Genomic DNA, 18,968 nt, shown 5'->3' with positions numbered 1-18,968 from the left:
AGACCCAGATTATTCCGAGACATCACTCACAATCATGTCTATGCACAGTGTGTGACCAAATCAGTAAAAAAAACAACCCTCAAGACAAACACGAAATATCTTGTGTGTGTTAAGGAAAGTATATAAATAAGACTAACTAGTAGTATGCTAAATTGATAATATCCCACACGCTATATAACTAGACGGAAAAGGTATTAGATTAGCAGCTGGATGCTAACAGCGCCAACATAAACACTTGGGACAGTAACGGGTAAGAGCGCGTGCCTCTTTGCCAATTAAGGCTAATTAAGTGACCAGGTGCGTTGACAGGAAGTCTACAAAAACACTGCCGCCCTTCATTCCGTCCCAGTGTTTTGGTGCAAAGACAAAAACGCGTATTGGCAATGCATTTCAAACATAAAGGATACTTCGGTGTTGTGCTTATTTACACCATCACAACAATCGCTTTGCCTCTAGTAAGCCGGTGTGAGCCTACTGCGTCCTCCTTCCAATCGAATTCTCCTCCTGATGACAGCAAAGGTCATTTAACTACGGAAAGCAGCAGCAGTCATTCCTCCGGCCCTGACGTCGGAGAGCGGTTGGACCTCGGCTCAAGGCGCGCAGAAGACCTCCTAAACTCTGACGACCTCCACAGCAGGAAAGAGAAACCCAGCAGCAGCCCCGAAGAAAAGCCCGAGAAGAGACTAAGACCCAAAATGGCGTCTTCTTCGGGTCCTACAGGTGTCAGTGACCGTCACAACCCCAGGCAAGCCGAGGACGAGCCGGTTTATTCATATGGAGACTGCAGAGAGGGGAAAATTAAGCACGTAGTTTACGGCAAGTTTGTCATCGCTGGCCAGCTGGAGCCAAACGTCCCAACTCTCGACTACCAATCAGAGTCCTCTGCTTCAGGTAAGCCACTGTCCTGAACTCACCTGACCCCAGGCTCCTCCTCACTGTGCTTGCGTTTTACTTTGCTACTTTAATACAATCCCTAACGAAACCAGTTTGATAATTTTAGTCATTTTTATAAAGTAGTTGGTACATTTTAATCCCTCATGATGATTAGAAACTATTCTACCACTAAAACGAATCTTTTCACTATAAGAGGCATTTTGTGTCCAGTTTTCTTATCCATTAGTTTGCTACATGAAACTCCCAATTTCCCCCTCTTTCACTCACGCACACACACTTTACATTCTGTATAATCCTCACACTAACACCATATTCTCAGAGGTGGTTTGTTTTTGTTTACCAGTCCGGTCTCTGGGAAGCCAGACAAGGCTCAGGGGTCACCGGGTCAGCAGCACAGTGGAGAGCTGGCAGAGGCTGCTCCCTGTGGTGGAGTGTGAGGAGGACGGCATGACCCTCACTGTCAGGAGGAGACGAGCTGCACAGCTCTTGCTGGACCGAGGTGATGCTACACCTTCTGCATGTCTATGCGCTCCAGTAGCCTGGATTTTATACTTGCACTATATTGCAGTGTTTCTTTTTTTTTTCTTCTTTTTTTTTCTTCTTTTTTTTAAGGTTTCTCTTGGGAAACCCAAACAGTTTCTTAATATTAGTAAAATTAAGATTTTGTGTCGTCTATTTGTGTCCCAGCGACTGAATCATCGGTGCCTCTGTCCCAGCTACCACCACAGTGTGGTTATACTCTTCAGACCACATGGAGAGACCTCCGTTTGATGGTTCCATATTACGCTTGTCATGTCATTCAAAAGGTGCGTGTGTCTGTGTGCTACACTTAGATTTTAATTTTTTACGTTTCTTAAAAAAAAATTTGAAACAGTTTTTGTAACTTTGCCTTCAGACGCCACCACAGTAAATTAAGTTACACGATCTAGATGTTTTTAGCCAAGGGTGGTATAAATGCTCTCTGCTTTTATTCAGGATGGCAGTTATGTGCTGCCCCTGCTATGGAGGGGAACCCCGGTCAAGATGTCCTGTCCAGTCTCTCAGATCAGCCCTCACACTGTGGGGCTATCCTCCCTCTGCTGCTCTTCACATGGGATGACTGTCAAAGTACATGAATCGACTCCTTTGGAGAAGCAGAGAGTAAATGGTAGGCTCCCCTTTCTTTCTATTGGCATCAAACTTAATTTAGATAATAGTTTAGCCTTTTGCCCTCATATGTTGAATCAAATATGAACTTTTATTTCTCTTCTGTCTGCAGTGAGAGGAGATTGGACCCCTCTAGCTCTGTTGGCTGAGCAGTGTGGCTACACTTTGGCTAAGCAAGATGCAGATACTGTAATTGCTGCTCCGTTTATTACATGTGGCATCACAGAAAAGGTGAACTTCAGAGCATACTATACACAAGACAGACTAGACAAGACTCTTTAGCCCATCTGGTTCTCCAGCATAATCATCGTATCTGATGATTACTACATGTGCATATTGTCATTTCCTGTGGTCTTTTAATGTTTTTGTTTTTTCCTCCTCCAGGATGGAGAATATATACTTCCTCTCCAGATAGGCAAGGAAATCTTCACACTTGCCTGCCCTATGTCTTCTCCTGAAGAGCTCTCCGTTAACACTCAGCCTCTGGTCAACAGCCCAGCTCATCTAACCAGGGGGGCAGAAGAACCTATGTTAGGGGCTCAGGAGCCTTTTCCATGGGCCCCTCCTTTCTACCTGGCTCCACCGTACTATCCTCACCCTACATATCACCATAATTATGCCAGTCCTAAAGTACATGCTTCATATGATTCTCCTACTCCAGCATCTTTGACTCCTGAGCCGACTTCTAGCTCTCAGCTTCACCCTCCTGTTGATTTCCAGCCAGATTATCAACCCTACTACGTCTACCAGATGCCTTTCTGGGAGCCGTATGACAGTCCTCCGTCACTCGTTGAAGAAATGGAAGATTTACGTCGGGAGAACCCAGAAAGAAGAAAAAATCAAGAAACTCCTTTTTTGGCGTTCTCTGAGAAGCACAGTGTCACACCTACAGGCTTTCCAGCTCAGCTCGAAGTGCCGCATTTCCAGCCTCTGAGACACGATTTCAATCCATACTACCACTACTACCATCACCCCAAAATCCCCCTTTCTGGCAAACCTCAAAACCCTGATTCAGGTCTGGATGTTTCTCACGAAATCTCTTCAGCTCACTTGCGTAAACATGAATTTTCAGCTTTGGCCCCCAATGTTGAACAGTCTAAGAGCATCAGGAAAGTCACCTCGGACCAGTTCCCTCCACCTGTGTCAGAGACTACCTTTTATCCCTACGCCCAACCGGAAAATGCTAAATTGGTTGACAAAACCCTTGAAACTCATGCTCCTCACCTTCTAAACCCATATCTTTACTACTATTACTTTCCACATATTTCAAGGGTTGAGGCTGAAAGACTGGTTCCATCACATCCCGACATGCCTGGAGAAACAAACTTGTCGAATTCCTCACCACTTCCTCCTTCACAAATTCTTCCAGTAAATGAGCACAACATGAATGCCTACATAAAAGCACACAAGAACTTTGAAAAATATAGCACAGAGCAGATCAAACATCCTAATTTGTCTGCTAAAGTACATTTGGAGCACAAAGATGCAAGTCGCTCTGCATCGGTGTCTCCTGCAGTGCTGCCTCCAGTCTCACAAGGTCCCCATCATAGACTTGAGCCTCAACAACGCCCTCCTCACACTCAATCATTCATCAATCAACTAAATCCTTACCAGTACTACTACCACCCTTATTATCATTACTCTCAGATGTATTACAGACCTGGAAACCAAGTTTCTCCAGCTTCACCCCATCTTCTTCAAGCACCTTCTGCTCCGGCTCAACATCTGACTCCACCTGCACAATCAGTGTATGGTTTTCATAACTGGATGCATAGTCCTTTCTATTATCTATACTACCCATCTAAAGTGCCCGAAGGCAACGAGCTCCATCCTACAGGCAGCATAAACTCTGAAAACAAATCTGCTAAATCTCAGCTTCCCTCAGACTTTGACTATGGCATGATGGCAGGATATTTTAACATCCCTCCGCCACTGCACAATCCTTTCCATAGTTTATATTCACATTATATTACTCAGCAGCACCATAATGAGCAATCTGAGAAACCTGATGAAGATGCGAAAGAGAATCTAGACAAAGTGAGAGGTAAATGATCACATTTAAGGGTTTATCAATCTTGAATGCCTTGCAGTTTAAATGTTTGGTCTTACAGTTTTAGTTTGACTGCACTGAAATGTTGTGCTTAAACAGAAAACCAGTGTTTTGACTTCAGATCACCACCACAAGGGGGCAGGAAACCCTCGGCCTAATGTTGTGGCTGTAATTACACACCTGTATTGCATATTTTCCATCTCATGCTGCTGAGTCATCCATAAGAAGTTCTCCTTGTTTTGTTTGCTTTCCTCTCAGATTACCTCGAGGCCCACACGTACACGCCCTCCGCCTCACCCTGCGGCCTTGGATCTGTGTCAGATACTGATTGCAGTAACTCTTTAGGCTGCTGTTCAAACACTGTGAAGGGTAAGTCTCACACAATACAAAGCTTGTAAACACTTGTCTAAAAGGATGACGACTGTAAAGGGGGAAAGCAAATGACTAATGCAATGACTCTCAGGCTTGAAGCCTTAAATAAGTATTTGATCCCCAAGCAAAACATGACTTGGTGCTTGGTGGTGAGATCCTTGTTTGCAAGCACAGCGGCACAATGTTTCTTGTAGTTAGCAGGGGATCCAATAATTATTTCCCACTCTGTATGTGTGTCGGCAGGCTGTACAGTGGGACAGTACTGCGTCTTTGCGGTGCCTGACTCTGTAGTACAGCCCACAGTTGCTCCTCCGGCTCATTCCCCTGAGGACATTAATGCTTCCTGCACGCTGCAGAGGTTGACCCCTGATCTTGACATCTACATTGTACCTCTGGATGGCTGCGGAGTAAACAAACATGTAAGGCACATTCCTATGTTATCACATCATGTAGACCCCCCCACCCCCCAAAAAGAAGGAAAAATGGACAAACACACACCACTGTTGCAGAATAAATTAAAACTTTTTAAAATATATATATATATCTATTTGATAGATGCTTGGCGAGACGGTGGTTCATCTTTTGGAAGTTCGAGGTTTACATCCTTACCAAAACGGCAATTCTGCACATGAAAGTTCTCCTTTAAGGTATGTCACTGCTGTTTACAGGAAACTTGCTTTTGTAACAATTGCCAGCAGCCTTGTAGTACTTAGCTTTAAGCATTCAGCTGTAGCAGGAAAGATTGTTTTCTCTTAAATATTCGCCGTTTCTGCAAAATCCTTCTGTGGTTTATACTCCCGTTTGTCTGAAGGTTGTCAGACTTCTGATTTGACCTCAACATGACCCTGCTTGTGTGCTTGGACAAGGATACAATATTTAAACTGTTTGAATAGTAACTTGAAATACCTTGATAATGCTATACTGGATTCTATCTGGACTTTGACTTTCATGAGCTACAATTATCGAAATGAATCAAGTTTTTCCTACTTGTACGAAAGTTTACCTTTTTTGTTTGGGAAATATTTTTTACTTTTTGGTGATTTATAACAGGAAGTGAGGAAAAGCAAAGTCATTGTTCTGTGGTTTGTCAACAGTTTGAGCAAATGTGCTCAATCTTTCTCAACCAGTGTTTTGTGGGGAAATTAAAAAAAAAAAAAAAAAGTACTTGCTATTTGTCCACAGGTGTCCAACATGGAGGCAAAGTGTTTTCAGCTTTAATCCATGTCCACCATTTTTGATGCCATGACAATCGTCCAATCTTTAAACTGTTCACTTTCAGCTGACAGATGGAGGGTGCTGATTCCAACACATTGATATTTTTAACTATATTTCCTTTAATGACAAATTGCAACATGAAAGAGAAGTACCTCGTTTTATATCATTTCTCATCCCTATTTAAAACTCTCAGCTGTCGATGGGTTCAATAGGAAGTGAAAGATGAAAATGACTTAGTCTCAGCTGCTCAGAAAAGATGCCTCCCCCAGCTGTTATGACACTCATCAAAATCTCATAAATATTAGATCTTCACAACTGAATTATGTACCTGGCCCACTGCACAGTGGCCATTCTGTATTTTCTCTGTGGTGGTAAATGTTTTTCCACGGCTTCTGTATTTACATAGTCACTTGCTTCTTGTGTGGCGCACAGTTTGACACCAAACCAGCTGCCTTTAGGTAAATAAGATACCAGGATCTTGTAAAAGGCTTTCTAATCTCACAAGTGCGCCATCAAGGCTTCATCCTCAGCTTGTTCTTGTTTCCATTATGTTCTCTTTCATTTTGTTTTTGTTCTTTAAGCAGTGCTTTGATCAACAGCTGCTTTTCAAATGTGTATTGTTTCAAAAAAATTCGTATGTGTCAGTCTCCTTCCCTCCACAGGTTTATGGTGGGATGTAGTTCCTCAGCAGATTCTCCAGGTGAAGTGAAGTTTCATGTGATGGATGAACAGCCTCCTCTTCCTCTCTCACAGCCAACACCAGCCGCTGTCACTGTGCAACTGAGAATTGCCGAAGGTAATTTTTCTTTAACATGTGTTCTGTTCAAGCACCAGATCATAGCGTGGAGCCAGTAGGCAGAGTATTCTTAAACACTTTATTAAAGCGTTTTTCTTTTTCCCTGCAGATGAGTCTTTCACCAGCTACCACCCTGAAGCTCACCTCCCTCTCAGCCTCTTGCAGGGCAGAACAGTTTATGTGGAGGTTAGCCTGAAGGACCCCTCAGAGTCCACACTTGTGCTGCTGGTTCACTCCTGCCTGGCTTACACTGACGCTCCATATCCCAGTGGGATTCTTGTTTATGATGGGTATGTTTATACAAGGAGGAAAATGACGTCCTCACAGATGGTCTTGTTGTTCATATTGCTGGCTGCCCCAGTAACCATTTAACATGATCAGTGGTTTAGTGTGCTCGGGGATATGGACACACTGCATGAAACTGTAGTTGTATTAGTAAGTACTAATTTTCTAGTTAATTGCAAAACAGTTTCTCTGTGGTTGTTCATGTTAAAGGACACGTGTTTAACAGTATAAACGGCCATTTTAATTGTAAATTTGATAGCTGTGCCAGCAATTTAAGAAATGCCATTGACTTTGCAAAGCTTGCTAATCAATTAGTGCACTAATAGATGCCAGTCATGCCTCTGCAAGTAGATGAGTATGAGGTTAAAACCTGTTCCTGAAAGCTGCGTGAAACTCGCAAAATATGCAAAGAAAAAAACAAAACAAAAATCTTAACCATCTTGGAGGAAATGATTGATGGATTTTTACTAAAGCCTCGTGTCACAAATTCCACTTTCCACAATTCAAACTCAGTCAGGTGGGCATTACTTGGTAACACAGTGTGTGGATGTTTGTACTGCTTTGATTTTAAAGCCGCCATGATCTTTTTAATGAAGATTTGCGTTGTCTTGCCAAAATTACTGCTGACTCTGTGTGAAGGCAACCTTGCAGCCACAAATCTCCAACATTAAAGAAGGGGGCTTCTTTAATGCCAGTTGTTGGTCAGTCTTTGGTTGTAAAGGCATGTCACTATTATGTCGTTCAGCTGCAGCAGCCTGGGGGTTTTGCAGATGCTTCCGACCTCGGACTTGCAGGTCCGGAAGATCGCAATTTACAGCTTCCTCTCTCTTCCACCACACATGACTAAAGGGGGCTCCCTCCGAGAAGACCCAGAGGTATTTCACACCTAAGATGCACACAAGTAAACAGCTGTTTGTGTATAAGTTGCATTCATGTTCAGGCCCAGTGCAGATAAGTGAACTCGGGTAGTAATGCTATTGTTTTTGGTTTTTCTTTCCCTCCTCACTCAGATCCACTTCTTGTGCCTGACAGAATTGTGCTCTGATGACTGCACCCTAAGATGCCTCGAAGGTAAGACCATAAAGAGAAATGAAACACTGGGCAGCTTGTTCATTTAAAAGTATAAAAATACTTGTTCCAATTTTGAAAAGTTTTGATTCCTGACTGAAAATTGTTTTAATTTAAACACTCGTTAATAAAATCTGATATCTGCAGACTTCTAGATAAACAAGGTTTTCTAACTTTTCATTCTATACGTCACCCAAGTAGACGATGAAGCGATAAGGATTCAGTGGTTGAAAATTTGCTAACAAATGTGCAGGAAAACCTCAGAACATGATGACACAAGTTGACATTTACATTGTGTAATGTGGTAATAGTCAAAAACAGAGGGGCCAGGTGAGACTTAGCTCATCGCATCTAAATAAACGCCTTCTTTGGAAAGAATGATGAACTTGAAGCAAAGAACAAGCTCTAAAGAATCACTTGTTCAGTGTGGTGGAGGCCGTGTTGTAGCATGACTGTGTATATGTAGCGCTAAAGGAACTCGACGTTCCATTGAGATTCAGTCTAATGCTCAACCTGAACGGCACTTCTTAAACTACAAAGGCCAAGGCACCGCTGGGTACTGATGGGCGATAACTAAACACGTGAACCCGGTAAATAAAAGAATGTGCCTAAACGGGGAAGTTGGTCTCAACACTTTTCACTACCTGAGGCAGAAAGTTTCAAAAACAAACAGGACCTGAAAGCATCTGAAGCCAAATGTAAAAATTCTTAAGTTTTTTTGGGGTTTTTTTTTTTTTTTTTTTTTGTCAGTTTCCTTGAGCTTCAGCAGTCGTTGACGCCAGAGGGTTTACAGCCGATTACTGATGTTGCCTAAGTTTGTGTATCAAATCATTTTTCACTCTGTGAAAACATAACAAAGTGGGGGGGAAATGGCAGAAATCTGTCATTTTTAATGGTAAATGGCCTGTATTTATATAGCGCTTTACTAGTCCCTAAGGACCCCAAAGCACTTTACACATCCAGTCATCCACCCATTCACACACCCATTCACGCACTGGTGATGGCAAGCTACATTGTAGCCACAGCCACCCTGGGGCGCACTGACAGAGGCGAGGCTGCCGGACACTGGCGCCACCGGGCCCTCTGACCACCACCAGTAGGCAACTTCCGATTACAAGGCGAACTCCAAACTCTTGAGCCACGATCGCCCCATTTTAAATGTAATATTTTTCTCAAACCCTTAGTTAATATCCAAAAAAACTAAGAGGATGGGAAATGCTTTCAGATTCTAGTCTGCTGAAATCACAATGATGCAGACTTGCACATTATGTACTTCCTGTTCTAACACATTGCAAAGTTTTCTGTTTGATCCGTGAGGGGTTTGTGACCTTGCTGCCATTGTTGTTGCAAACCACATGCAGTAACAATACCCAGATGGGTCGTTGCGCTGGTTATTTGGTGGTTAAACGAGCCAAAAGTACAATTCTGAGACATTACACCAAAGCCAGAAGCCTTACCAGTGTGGGGTTTTTTTTGTTTTTTTTTTTTGTAAATATAAAAGAGGTTAAATACAAAAAGTGGAGGGTGGCATGATTTCCTGCTCCGCTGTCATTCTGCGATAAACTTAAAGTTGTAAAGCATGGTGTGATCAGTAATGTAGCTACATAAATTATCCTTGGAGCTCATATTACTGGAGTTTCCATTCACAGAAACCACCTGGTCAGGTTTCACACAGCTACCCAGTGTTCCTAATAAAGTGCTCAGTGTTTCTCATTTATTACGTGAAATGACTACATTAACATTTTTTTTTTCCTCCACAGGTCCAAACACTGGTGTGTAAGCAACGAAATAAAGAGTATTACACAAGTGCAACTTGATTTTTGTCGCTTAATGGAAACGAGTGTCTCTGGAGGTTTTGCTTCTATAACTAAATAGTACAAATAAGTAGTACAGGGCAAGAAAACAAGTGACAGACAACTGGAGGCATTTAGCCTTTGAAATTTATTTTATTTTTTTATCAGCAAGACGGTTAACATTGTGTCATTTAAAAAAAAAAAAAAAAAATGTTAACAAGCAAAATACAAAGGAATGAAATGTGAGCTTATTTTTTTTTTCCCCTTTTCTCAGGATGAAAGCTTTTACAGAAACAAGTCTTCTGAAGCATTGAGTCTGGAATGTTTAAACAGTTTGACCTAAAACTGAACCTCTCGGGTACCTGGCTGTCTTTTTTGCTGTTCTTGTTTTTTGACCTGCTCTTTGGCCCTCTGCAACCTCTACCAGAAATCTAAAAGGAATGCACTTCTTAACAATACTCTAGTATACAGCCACTAAAAAGTAATGTGAAATTGAAGCTCACATTAGAGCGATGACACCCACCATGCTACACCTTGCTGTAATTGGACCTCTACTATAACAAAGATGATACACTGACTCCCTTTTAACAGTCATGACTCACCATATCCAGTGACTTTCACCATATCCAGTGACTTTTACTGTGTGCAACAGACACAAACTATTAGTTTTAGGGTCACATGAAGGGGGGAACGATTCTCAAAATTAATAATAATGAAAATGTGGAGATTTTGTCTTTTTTTTTTTTTTTTTTTATTCTATAGACTGCCTCATTGAGTTAAGCTGATGAAACTTGTGTTTTTTTTGGTACAACATCTGTACTGCATAAGTGTGACCATAAATGTCCTTGCATCGGTCCATCTCAAGCTATTTCATTTTAACCAGATGCATCTTTCTGCACCTTCAGCGTCCGTATGCTCATGGCCACGTTGTTTCTCTTCCCCCTTTAACGTGGCCCTAATACTCATTCATAAATAAACAGCGTAACTTTTCAGGAGAAAAAATGTTTTAAAAAAAAATAAAATTCATGTTTTACCAGCTGAATTTGTTAATGTGTTCTCATGGCTGGGTTTGGCCACAATAATCTAGAGGCCTGTCAGGTTAGTGCACATGTTACAGGATTTATTAAGCTAAATGTCTAAAAAAAAAAACACCTTTTAATCAAAATATGGTTCTGAAGTAATGTAATCATAGCTAAAGGAAAATATGTAAACACTGATGTGCTGCTTGTATGTAAAGCAGTGGCCTTTGACAGGAGGTGGTTAAGGGTGTAAAACCCTAATCCGCCTCTTAGTACACATTTGAGTAGTACACTGTCCTCTCCTGATGGGCATTCTTGAGCTGGTTCAGGAGAACTATGGTGCAGACCATGGCCATCATCTGTTGTGCAGACAAAGGAGGAGGGCAAGTAAAGAGCAGGGATGGGATAAAGAGCTATGCAATGACCAACCCACTACATCATCCCAAGAACTGAACCAGCAACAGGTGAAAGAGTGTGAAGGAGGCTAGACCTTCCAGCCACAGCAATCAGATAGCACGCAGCTACAGAAGTGTTTGAGAAAGTGTGAGAGAGAAGTCGAAACAAACAGGACAAATCCAACCCTGTTGATATACTGGCCGTGTGTGTTTAAAGGCACTAAAGTAAAGATTGAAGAGTTGACTAGTGGTGGAGGGAATATTCAGAGCGCCAGAGGGTTTCTTATACTGTTTTGCCAGCAAATGTCAATCCTTCTGCAGATGAAGCAACTTTGGTGATTTAAAAATGTGAAAACTCATTTGCTAAATGCTGTGATCTGCTGTCAAACCTGTCAACTGTAAGCTGAGTCGTGTGTGTGTGTTAGGTTGGATTTCTCCTATAACTAATGATAAAAATTTGAGACAATGCTGAGAGCAGCAGATAGAGTATGTGTAATTCACACTAAAGCAATGTGGAGTAAAATCAAAATGGCGAGAAAAGCGCAGTGAGAATGAAGAGTGCACTAAGCATAAGCCACAGGGATGTTGGCTGCGCTGAGAGGAGTGAAAAAGACCGGCTCCTGGTCAGCACGTGTGCTGGTGACTACTTCATGCTGAGCTGGCAGAAAGTTAGCCTGAGTAGAAGTGGTCTGAGTCAGGATAATGTACTGAGGTGTTGAGGCAGAAACGATCTTTCTGCTGAGGGTAATGCTGCAAATCAGAGCAATGAACTTTGGAATGATTGGGGAAATAAAATGAGAAGAAAAAGTTTGAAAAGGGAGGGGAAAGAAGTATTTAAGAGAGAAGAGTGCAAAGTGATTAATGTATGGCCATTGACATGAACAACAATATAGAACCTTTAGTACTGTGTATAGACTAATAGTAACAGGAACAACAGACTGTGCTATCTTCTTCCCTACTATTTGTAGCATTTGCCAACTCATTTGAAGCTTTACTTGTTGCAAAGTAAACATGCATTATTTGCCTACCAGGAGCACTCCAGTTCCAACGAAGATGCCCATCATCATTGGTGCTTTACCGATAAAGACATCTGCAATGACGCCAGGACAGCTCTGCAGGAAGACCGAACAAACTGAGCATCTAGTACAGTACAGCTGAGTGAAAGAGGTAAAGCAGTGGTGGCAGGACCACTGTAAACGGCTTCATTTATTGGCACCAACTTACATCCATCTTGATGTGTTCAAAAAACCCATCTGGTTCGGGGCAGGTCTGCTTAACGAGCTCTATTATGGAGACGCCAGTTAATCCACAGCAGTGAAGCTGCAAAGCAGGCAGATGAAGGAAGAGGTGAAGGGAGGCAAAAAACAAGTCTTAAACACTACCCTGCGCAGCCCTGTGGAGAAACTAAACACCTTTACTGCTTCCACAGGAATTGATGGAAACAGCTGACAGTGACGTCTTCTCGGTGTGTATCAGCCATATAACTTGTATGCATAAAGCAGAAAAGACTTGAGTATACAGGAAGTAAGAGTTAAAATTTAGTATTAGGTAAAAATGAAAAACAGCAGCTTATATACGTACAGTGTTGTGGAGGAAGGTGAGTGTGACAGCAATTCCTGGGTCTTGATTGGCCACATAGAGAGTATACAAGCTAGCATAGAACTCGGCAAACCTGAGTCCAACCTTTAACATGAGAGATCAAAACACAATCTTATGGTCAGGACATACTGGACACATTAATTGATTTTCATCCCTTTTATCAGTATTTTCTCTCACCTCATTGCTTTTAATGTTGACAAGCACTCCAACAACAACTACCAGTGTAGCCAGTATGGCCAGAAGGGCGGAGAACTGAAGGGACAGGAAGAACTCTGTTAACTTAAACACTTTTAAACACATAGGAACAGGAAGTGAAACAGCTTTTCCAGTTTTATGTGGGTGCATCAAGAGAAGACGAGGCTTAACATTGCAGTAAATTCTAACAAGGACCTGTTTCAAGCTTGACTAAATGTTCAAATTCCCTATCCCTTCCTTGCATCTGGGATTCTTCCTGCAGGTTTGATACAGCCTGAAGATTTCAGAGCAAAACATTTAACTGGTACTGGACATCCATTAATTTCCTTTAACTTTAACATCCTTAAAAACCAAGAGGGCTTGACCCGAGGATGTAATTTACAGTTAGGACACCGTACATTTGCACAGCAAAGGGGAAAAAAACAGCCAAGAAAACTGGGAGGTCACTGTGTGATTATTGCCAGTTGCCTGTTTCGTCAGCGTGATTACACACAAAGTTACAAAATATCCTCTGTCAAGGCCAACTGGGCAATACACTTCACACGATGCAATCAAATGTTCTGTGTATCTGAACCTGGATAAAGGTCTGAATCAAAGGGCCAAATGTTTAAGTGGTTCAAAAACCTCTGCATCATATAAGATGCTCAAAAGGTGCTTGCACACTCCTGTGTTTCAGACCTCCCAAAAGTAACTACAGCTTTCAGCAAGATGTGAAGAAACAAATTCTGCAACTTTATGTGCAAAACATCTGCATGTTGTGTTGAAGAGACATCAACTTAAGTTGAGCTCGAGCTGTGCTGTACTTTTGATGTAATACCAATCTAAACCAAAAGATGGAGCAGTGAGTCAGTGTGGTCTTTTGGGTGGTTAAAAGAAATAAACGACCAGATTCTTTTCTTTTATCCAGCTGGCCAAACTTTCTTATCCATATGTTGGCCTTCTGTCTTTAAAAGAAAGCAATTAGCTAGCTTTCTTGAAGTTCCTAACTTCGGTCATTGAGGCTAACAATTATAAACCTCTTTTAATATTTAAAGTCATGATATTCTAGTGCATGATCCAAGAATGGAATTGCACAATTCAATGCAGTTGCGCGAAGACCTTGTCTGATTGGTGGGGTTGGGACAGTTTTGCATTGCAAATCTCTAAACTTTTAGCCGTGCAGCTCCTGCAGACCAGAGACACACGCCAACCTTTCTGCACTCTATTTCTACACTGTGTTTAGACTCAGATAGGATAAAATATTTGCACTCATGCTAAAAACCTTAGTAGGCTTACTGATCTGGCAGCAATAAGGGGAATCAATGGGGAACCAACTATATAAACAGAACCAATAATGACAGTAGCATCAATAAAAACAAAGTTTTTGGTTTTTACCACAATGCTACGCTCGGCTTTTGTTTGACTTTAAACAAAGTCGGCTTTTAACACTTAGTATGCCACATGATGTTAACCTGCCTTGTATCTCATATCATCTTAGACTATTTGACTGATGGGGGGAGCAGAAGCTCTGTAAATAGCCGTCCTTCCTTCCTTCCTGTTTCATTGTGTCATCGATGAATGGAGAAGACTGAGTACTTTCCTCTGGCACTCTGACTTGTCTCTGTGGTTCCACAGAAATTATGTTGTAACAACTTGTTGAACTTGATGTACACGTTAGAATCAAGGATCTGATCTGAATAACGACTTTACACAGATTTTACCATTTGCACCAGCATGTAGGTGATGCATGTGCTCTAACATTTAAGCACCATTTCCAGCATTCACCTTAACCTCTGATGCTGGCACTGGGGTGGTTTTAAAACGTTTCACCGTCTTCCTGTTAAACACAGATAAAAGCCTGAACAGTAACGTTAAAATTTGCCATAAATTTAATGAATAAAGGAGTCCTCCAGGAAGCAGCGGGGTATTTAAGCTTGTTCTGAACATGTCTTTGCAGGGCACTTCTTGTTCAGGGCGGTTTTTTTTATTTTATTTTATTTTATTTTTATTTAATGACTCCTAAGAAACGAGACCAAATGGGATTACTAGGGGTATACTAAACGTTACTAACACATTTTTGTTTTGGTTTCTCTGACTAAACCTAAAAAGCAACCTAAAACTTTCCCATAACACTTAAAAGGTGTAACCACTGTGCGACACAGGGTTTTGTGTTCACAGCACAGGAAACAGCTGGTCTGACACCCATCTTTACGGAAAAGTGAGACTGTAAGCCAACATGCATTACCCATCAAAACAACTCACCACTTGCAGAGCGCATCTCTTCTCGTTGCAGGCACCGTAGTCTCCAAACATCACCACAAACAGCATCACTGCCCCGAGAGCGATCAGCACAGTCACACCTGTTAACAAAACGGAGCGGGAAAGAGGGCCGTTTCTGTCTGTTAAATATGCATCGGAGCAAAATGTACCATCGTGATTCTTCGACCTAATAAATGCACCGACCCATAACAAATGCGCTGGAGCTTAATTCCTCCACATGGAAGATCGCTCTTGTGTTGTCGCTGAACCTCAACCACAAACCAAGTCCAAGGAAGGCAAACCCCACCACCTGTCACATGAGGAAATAAAACCAGGACAAAAGTGTAATGAACAACATTCTTGGTTACTTTCACATCTGGTTACTGAAATATAGGTTTTTAGGGTCTATATTTATAAACCATGCTGTGTGACAGATGAGTGTTTTTCACACTGTGCAGAACAGCTGGCAGAGGGGACAAACAACCAAGAAATTGGCATTTCAGGCATTTAAGACAGCTTTCTTCTGATTGGCTGTCCCTCGCAAGCATAACATTTACACGGGATGTGGGCGGGACTGATGCTGTGATGACCACATTAAGGATTTTGCTCTCGTTGATGTCATACAGAACCAAGAAGAACAGTTAAAATAGAAAAGTTAAACCATTTAGTATTATAGTATAAAGTATTATTTAGTATTTTATCCAATACCATAAAGTTCTCTCACTTTGTTTTTTTTGATTGTCAAGCATACCAACACTGGCACTGAAACCTGCAACAAATGTTGCAATAAGACAGAGTTTATAGAATTAAAGAAGTTGAAAATGTCGCAGTGATACCATGTTGTATCAGTCTTTTTGTCCGGCACTCAAAAGATTTTATTTTTAAATATTTACATTTATTACATATAATTTACATATCGTGTTTCATAGAAACATGTTTCAGGTCTTGTTTGGTCACAGAACGATGTGATGGCTAAATGAGGCCGACAGGATTTTACTCACAACTCTGGAAGTGGTGTCAGGAGACGAGGTGGAGGAGGGTCAGAAAGAAACAGGTGAAAGCTGAGATTGAGGACATACCAGCTTTTGAGGAGCCTTAGTGGGGACTACATGATTCAAAGTCTATTATGGACTTTGAAGTATAGTGTAAGCTAAGACTCTGACGTGGTGGCATTTGGTTTCTCAGTTGCTGCACAAAACACCGAGGTGTGAAGGGTAATCATCTATCCGCGGCAGCATTGTTCATGCTGTTTAGGAAAGTTTTCACTTCTTCTTTTCAGACGGCTTTATTCTTCTTCCACTCATCGGAGATACTGCCTTATTTTAAAGAGTCTGTACAATTTAACCTCACATTTCTGAAATCCCACTAAATAGCTAAGAACAAAAATGAATTGAATCCCATACAACTCCTATTTTGTTATTTTTGTGACTATTAATACACACACACACACACACACACACACACACATACATATATATATATATTTCAAAAATTAAATACTGTTGGGTTCCTATCAGCTTATAGATGTGCCAAGCACACAGTTTACACTGATGGTAAAGGTGATTCCTGAAAATGAAAGTAACCTCTCTTGGTATCCTAAGAAACGAAACCACAAGGAAACCTGGTGTTGTTCCAAAAAGTGATCGTGTGCAAAACAGTCTACGTTTCTACGTGGGTTGTTTTTTTTAATTTTGTGTAATGTCTTTGCTTATATCAGTAAACTAACTGTAGCCAATGTGATTTATGGGATTATAAATAAAATAAATGACCTGTTTTGTAAGTATCTGTAAGACTCTTTTATTGTACCCACATTGTAACCATTCCAGTCCAGACCACCTGTAATATCTTTGGAGAACTATTGTTATATTTATTGCAACTTGAAATGTGTTTTACAGATTAGAGTCCAACAGTTCATTAATAGAAGTTCAAATTGTTTGGCAAATACCAGAAACCACTTTTTGGCACAACACCCCTGTTTCATCGCAAAATTACAACTTTTAATCCTTCATGTAAAAAAACAAACGCCTTTTTTCTGCCCGTTTATCTCAAGAATTGATCACAAAACAGGCGAAAGAAAACGAAAGCCATGCTTGGCCTTTCCCTCTACCCTCCCGTAATTAACCACGCAGTATTAAAATCGAGCCGGACTTACCGCGAAGATGATGTTGAAAATGATGAGGATATATTTGCAGAACAAGCCACATCCATCCAGAGCCATGATGATGATGATCAGCGGATCGTTGAGCTGGACACACGGTGAAAGTCTGTAAAGTGCAAAAAGCAGAATTCCCTCACCACTCCGAGCAGGCCTGGCAGATTATGCGCATTTAAAAATACAATACAAACGTTTTCTGTGCTGCTGTGTTAGTTTCTACTATTTCACTCTATTTAATCCGTTAATGCGCATTAAGCAGCCAGTATTGCGTTTAAAAGGTTTAGTAGTCTTTTTGATTTCAAATAGATCACAGCGTGGCAGAAACGCTCGCTGCGAAATCATCTCCCAAACCAATCGATCAATACCTTTATCGATGTTTGTCTGCCTGATCGGTCAGCTCAGCAGGTGGGAAACGAAACAACTAAATCTTGAACGCTGCTGCGTGTGGTTTTCCAAGACTCGATCTGCGTCACGCTCCGCCTCTTCGTCCTCGCTCGGTCTTCTCATTGGGCAAACCACGTGAGTGACACATGCTTTGACCCATGAGAAGGCGCAGCAACGGATCTGTTTTAGAAGAAGAAGAAAGAAAAGGAAACTTAGGGAGAAACGAGAGTTAAAACGACAGCGATAGTGTGATTTACGCATACCAGCAAACAGACCGTGACTGTTTGCGTCATTTAAAATGTTCTAATTTTGCATAAACATAAAAAAAAACACGAAGAATAGGGATCTAAGCTTTTTTTTGTCTATTACAGTTATAATCTTTCTTATTTCTTTTTTTTTTCTTGTTTTTTTGGGTGGGGGAGTCCCACACAGCACACGTGTGGCTTCCGTTCTGTGCACACAGCAAAATACAAAAATAATACCAAATATCTGACAATTGTGTTCTCCAGATTTTATTGCTTTATGCCACCCGTGTCAGTTCTCAGTTATCCAGTAATACAGATTAAAGATTAGGACAAATGTAACATATGCCAGTCTAAAGAAATCTCAACCTGCTTCATTAAAGAGGACATGAAAGACGCGAAATCGATCAATGTAGAGCAGTGTCACAAACCACGGAAGCCCCAGAAAAGTGCAATCAAACGATGAGTTTATTAACACACGCGAGAAAACATCAGCATATGTCCTCTGACCAAAATACATGTTGTGGATACTTATAAAGCAGTGGGGTACACGCCCCCCCGTGACATTAGTCACCGTTAATCGTACATTTTTAATAGCTATAAGCAGACATAGAACTTCTCTTTTCGATAACACCTTCCATACAAGGTAATAAACTTCAAGCCCTCAGGGTCTCTGAGGCTAATTATTGACTCTGATCGTCTGTTACCAAGTAGAATAAAATATAGTAAGACACCAAATGAGTTAAGGCCTCAGGCCGGATACATTCCTAGATTATATGTATTATATGTACTGTAAGCATGCATTGCAGTTATCCTTTTATGCACTAAGCCAGACAGAGCTTGAGACCCTCTGTAGACTAATGCAACAACTCTGAATGAGCACAAATATTTATGCAATGTGTATAAAATACTTCTGGCTGTACCTGTAATAAAAGTAAACATAATAAAAGGATCCTCAAATGCAATATCAATACTGTAAGAAATATTATTAAATGAAATAATGCTGTAAAGAATGTTATTAATGCAATTATAATGATACAGATTATATGGCAGCAATGAAAGAATTTCTGTATCTCCACATTCCCTCTTTTGACATTCCAAAAGAAATGTCACCACACCTCG

General features: G+C 41.1%; 2 protein-coding genes across 4 annotated transcripts; one reads left to right on the top strand and one right to left on the bottom strand.

Moving 5' to 3' along the window:
- Positions 1–300: 300 nt before the first annotated feature.
- On the top strand, positions 301–9,638 carry LOC101474050 (uncharacterized). Of its 2 annotated transcripts, XM_014409414.3 has the most exons (14): positions 305–891; positions 1,238–1,393; positions 1,582–1,700; positions 1,870–2,041; positions 2,153–2,271; positions 2,425–4,084; positions 4,349–4,459; positions 4,706–4,881; positions 5,018–5,109; positions 6,340–6,473; positions 6,583–6,763; positions 7,504–7,633; positions 7,769–7,829; positions 9,587–9,638. In XM_014409414.3, the coding sequence occupies exons 1-14, from the start codon at positions 384–386 to the stop codon at positions 9,604–9,606; spliced, it is 3,639 nt and encodes a 1,212-aa protein (XP_014264900.2). In that variant the 5' UTR covers positions 305–383; the 3' UTR covers positions 9,607–9,638. The 2 variants fall into 2 exon arrangements, 1 of the variants encoding a protein (XP_014264900.2); XR_013098290.1 differs by lacking the exons at positions 7,504–7,633; positions 7,769–7,829; positions 9,587–9,638 and having other exon boundaries at positions 301–891; positions 6,323–6,473; positions 6,583–6,722.
- Positions 9,639–10,346: 708 nt separating this feature from the next.
- Positions 10,347–17,728, bottom strand: cd9r (CD9 molecule related). 2 transcript variants are annotated; one of them, XM_004563018.5, is made up of 9 exons: positions 17,586–17,728; positions 17,218–17,329; positions 15,270–15,375; positions 15,069–15,166; positions 12,810–12,884; positions 12,615–12,716; positions 12,258–12,353; positions 12,062–12,145; positions 10,347–11,803 (listed from the first exon to the last, which is right to left on the bottom strand). In XM_004563018.5, the coding sequence occupies exons 2-9, from the start codon at positions 17,281–17,283 to the stop codon at positions 11,597–11,599; spliced, it is 834 nt and encodes a 277-aa protein (XP_004563075.1). In that variant the 5' UTR covers positions 17,284–17,329; positions 17,586–17,728; the 3' UTR covers positions 10,347–11,596. The 2 variants fall into 2 exon arrangements, with proteins under 2 accessions (XP_004563075.1, XP_014264902.2); XM_014409416.3 differs by having other exon boundaries at positions 10,347–10,997.
- Positions 17,729–18,968: the final 1,240 nt, after the last annotated feature.

Source organism: Maylandia zebra, linkage group LG4 (assembly GCF_041146795.1).
Source record: "Maylandia zebra isolate NMK-2024a linkage group LG4, Mzebra_GT3a, whole genome shotgun sequence".
NCBI lineage: Eukaryota > Metazoa > Chordata > Actinopteri > Cichliformes > Cichlidae > Maylandia > Maylandia zebra.
Note: the sequence above shows the minus strand (reverse complement) of the source record. Positions and strands in the feature narration are given on the sequence as shown.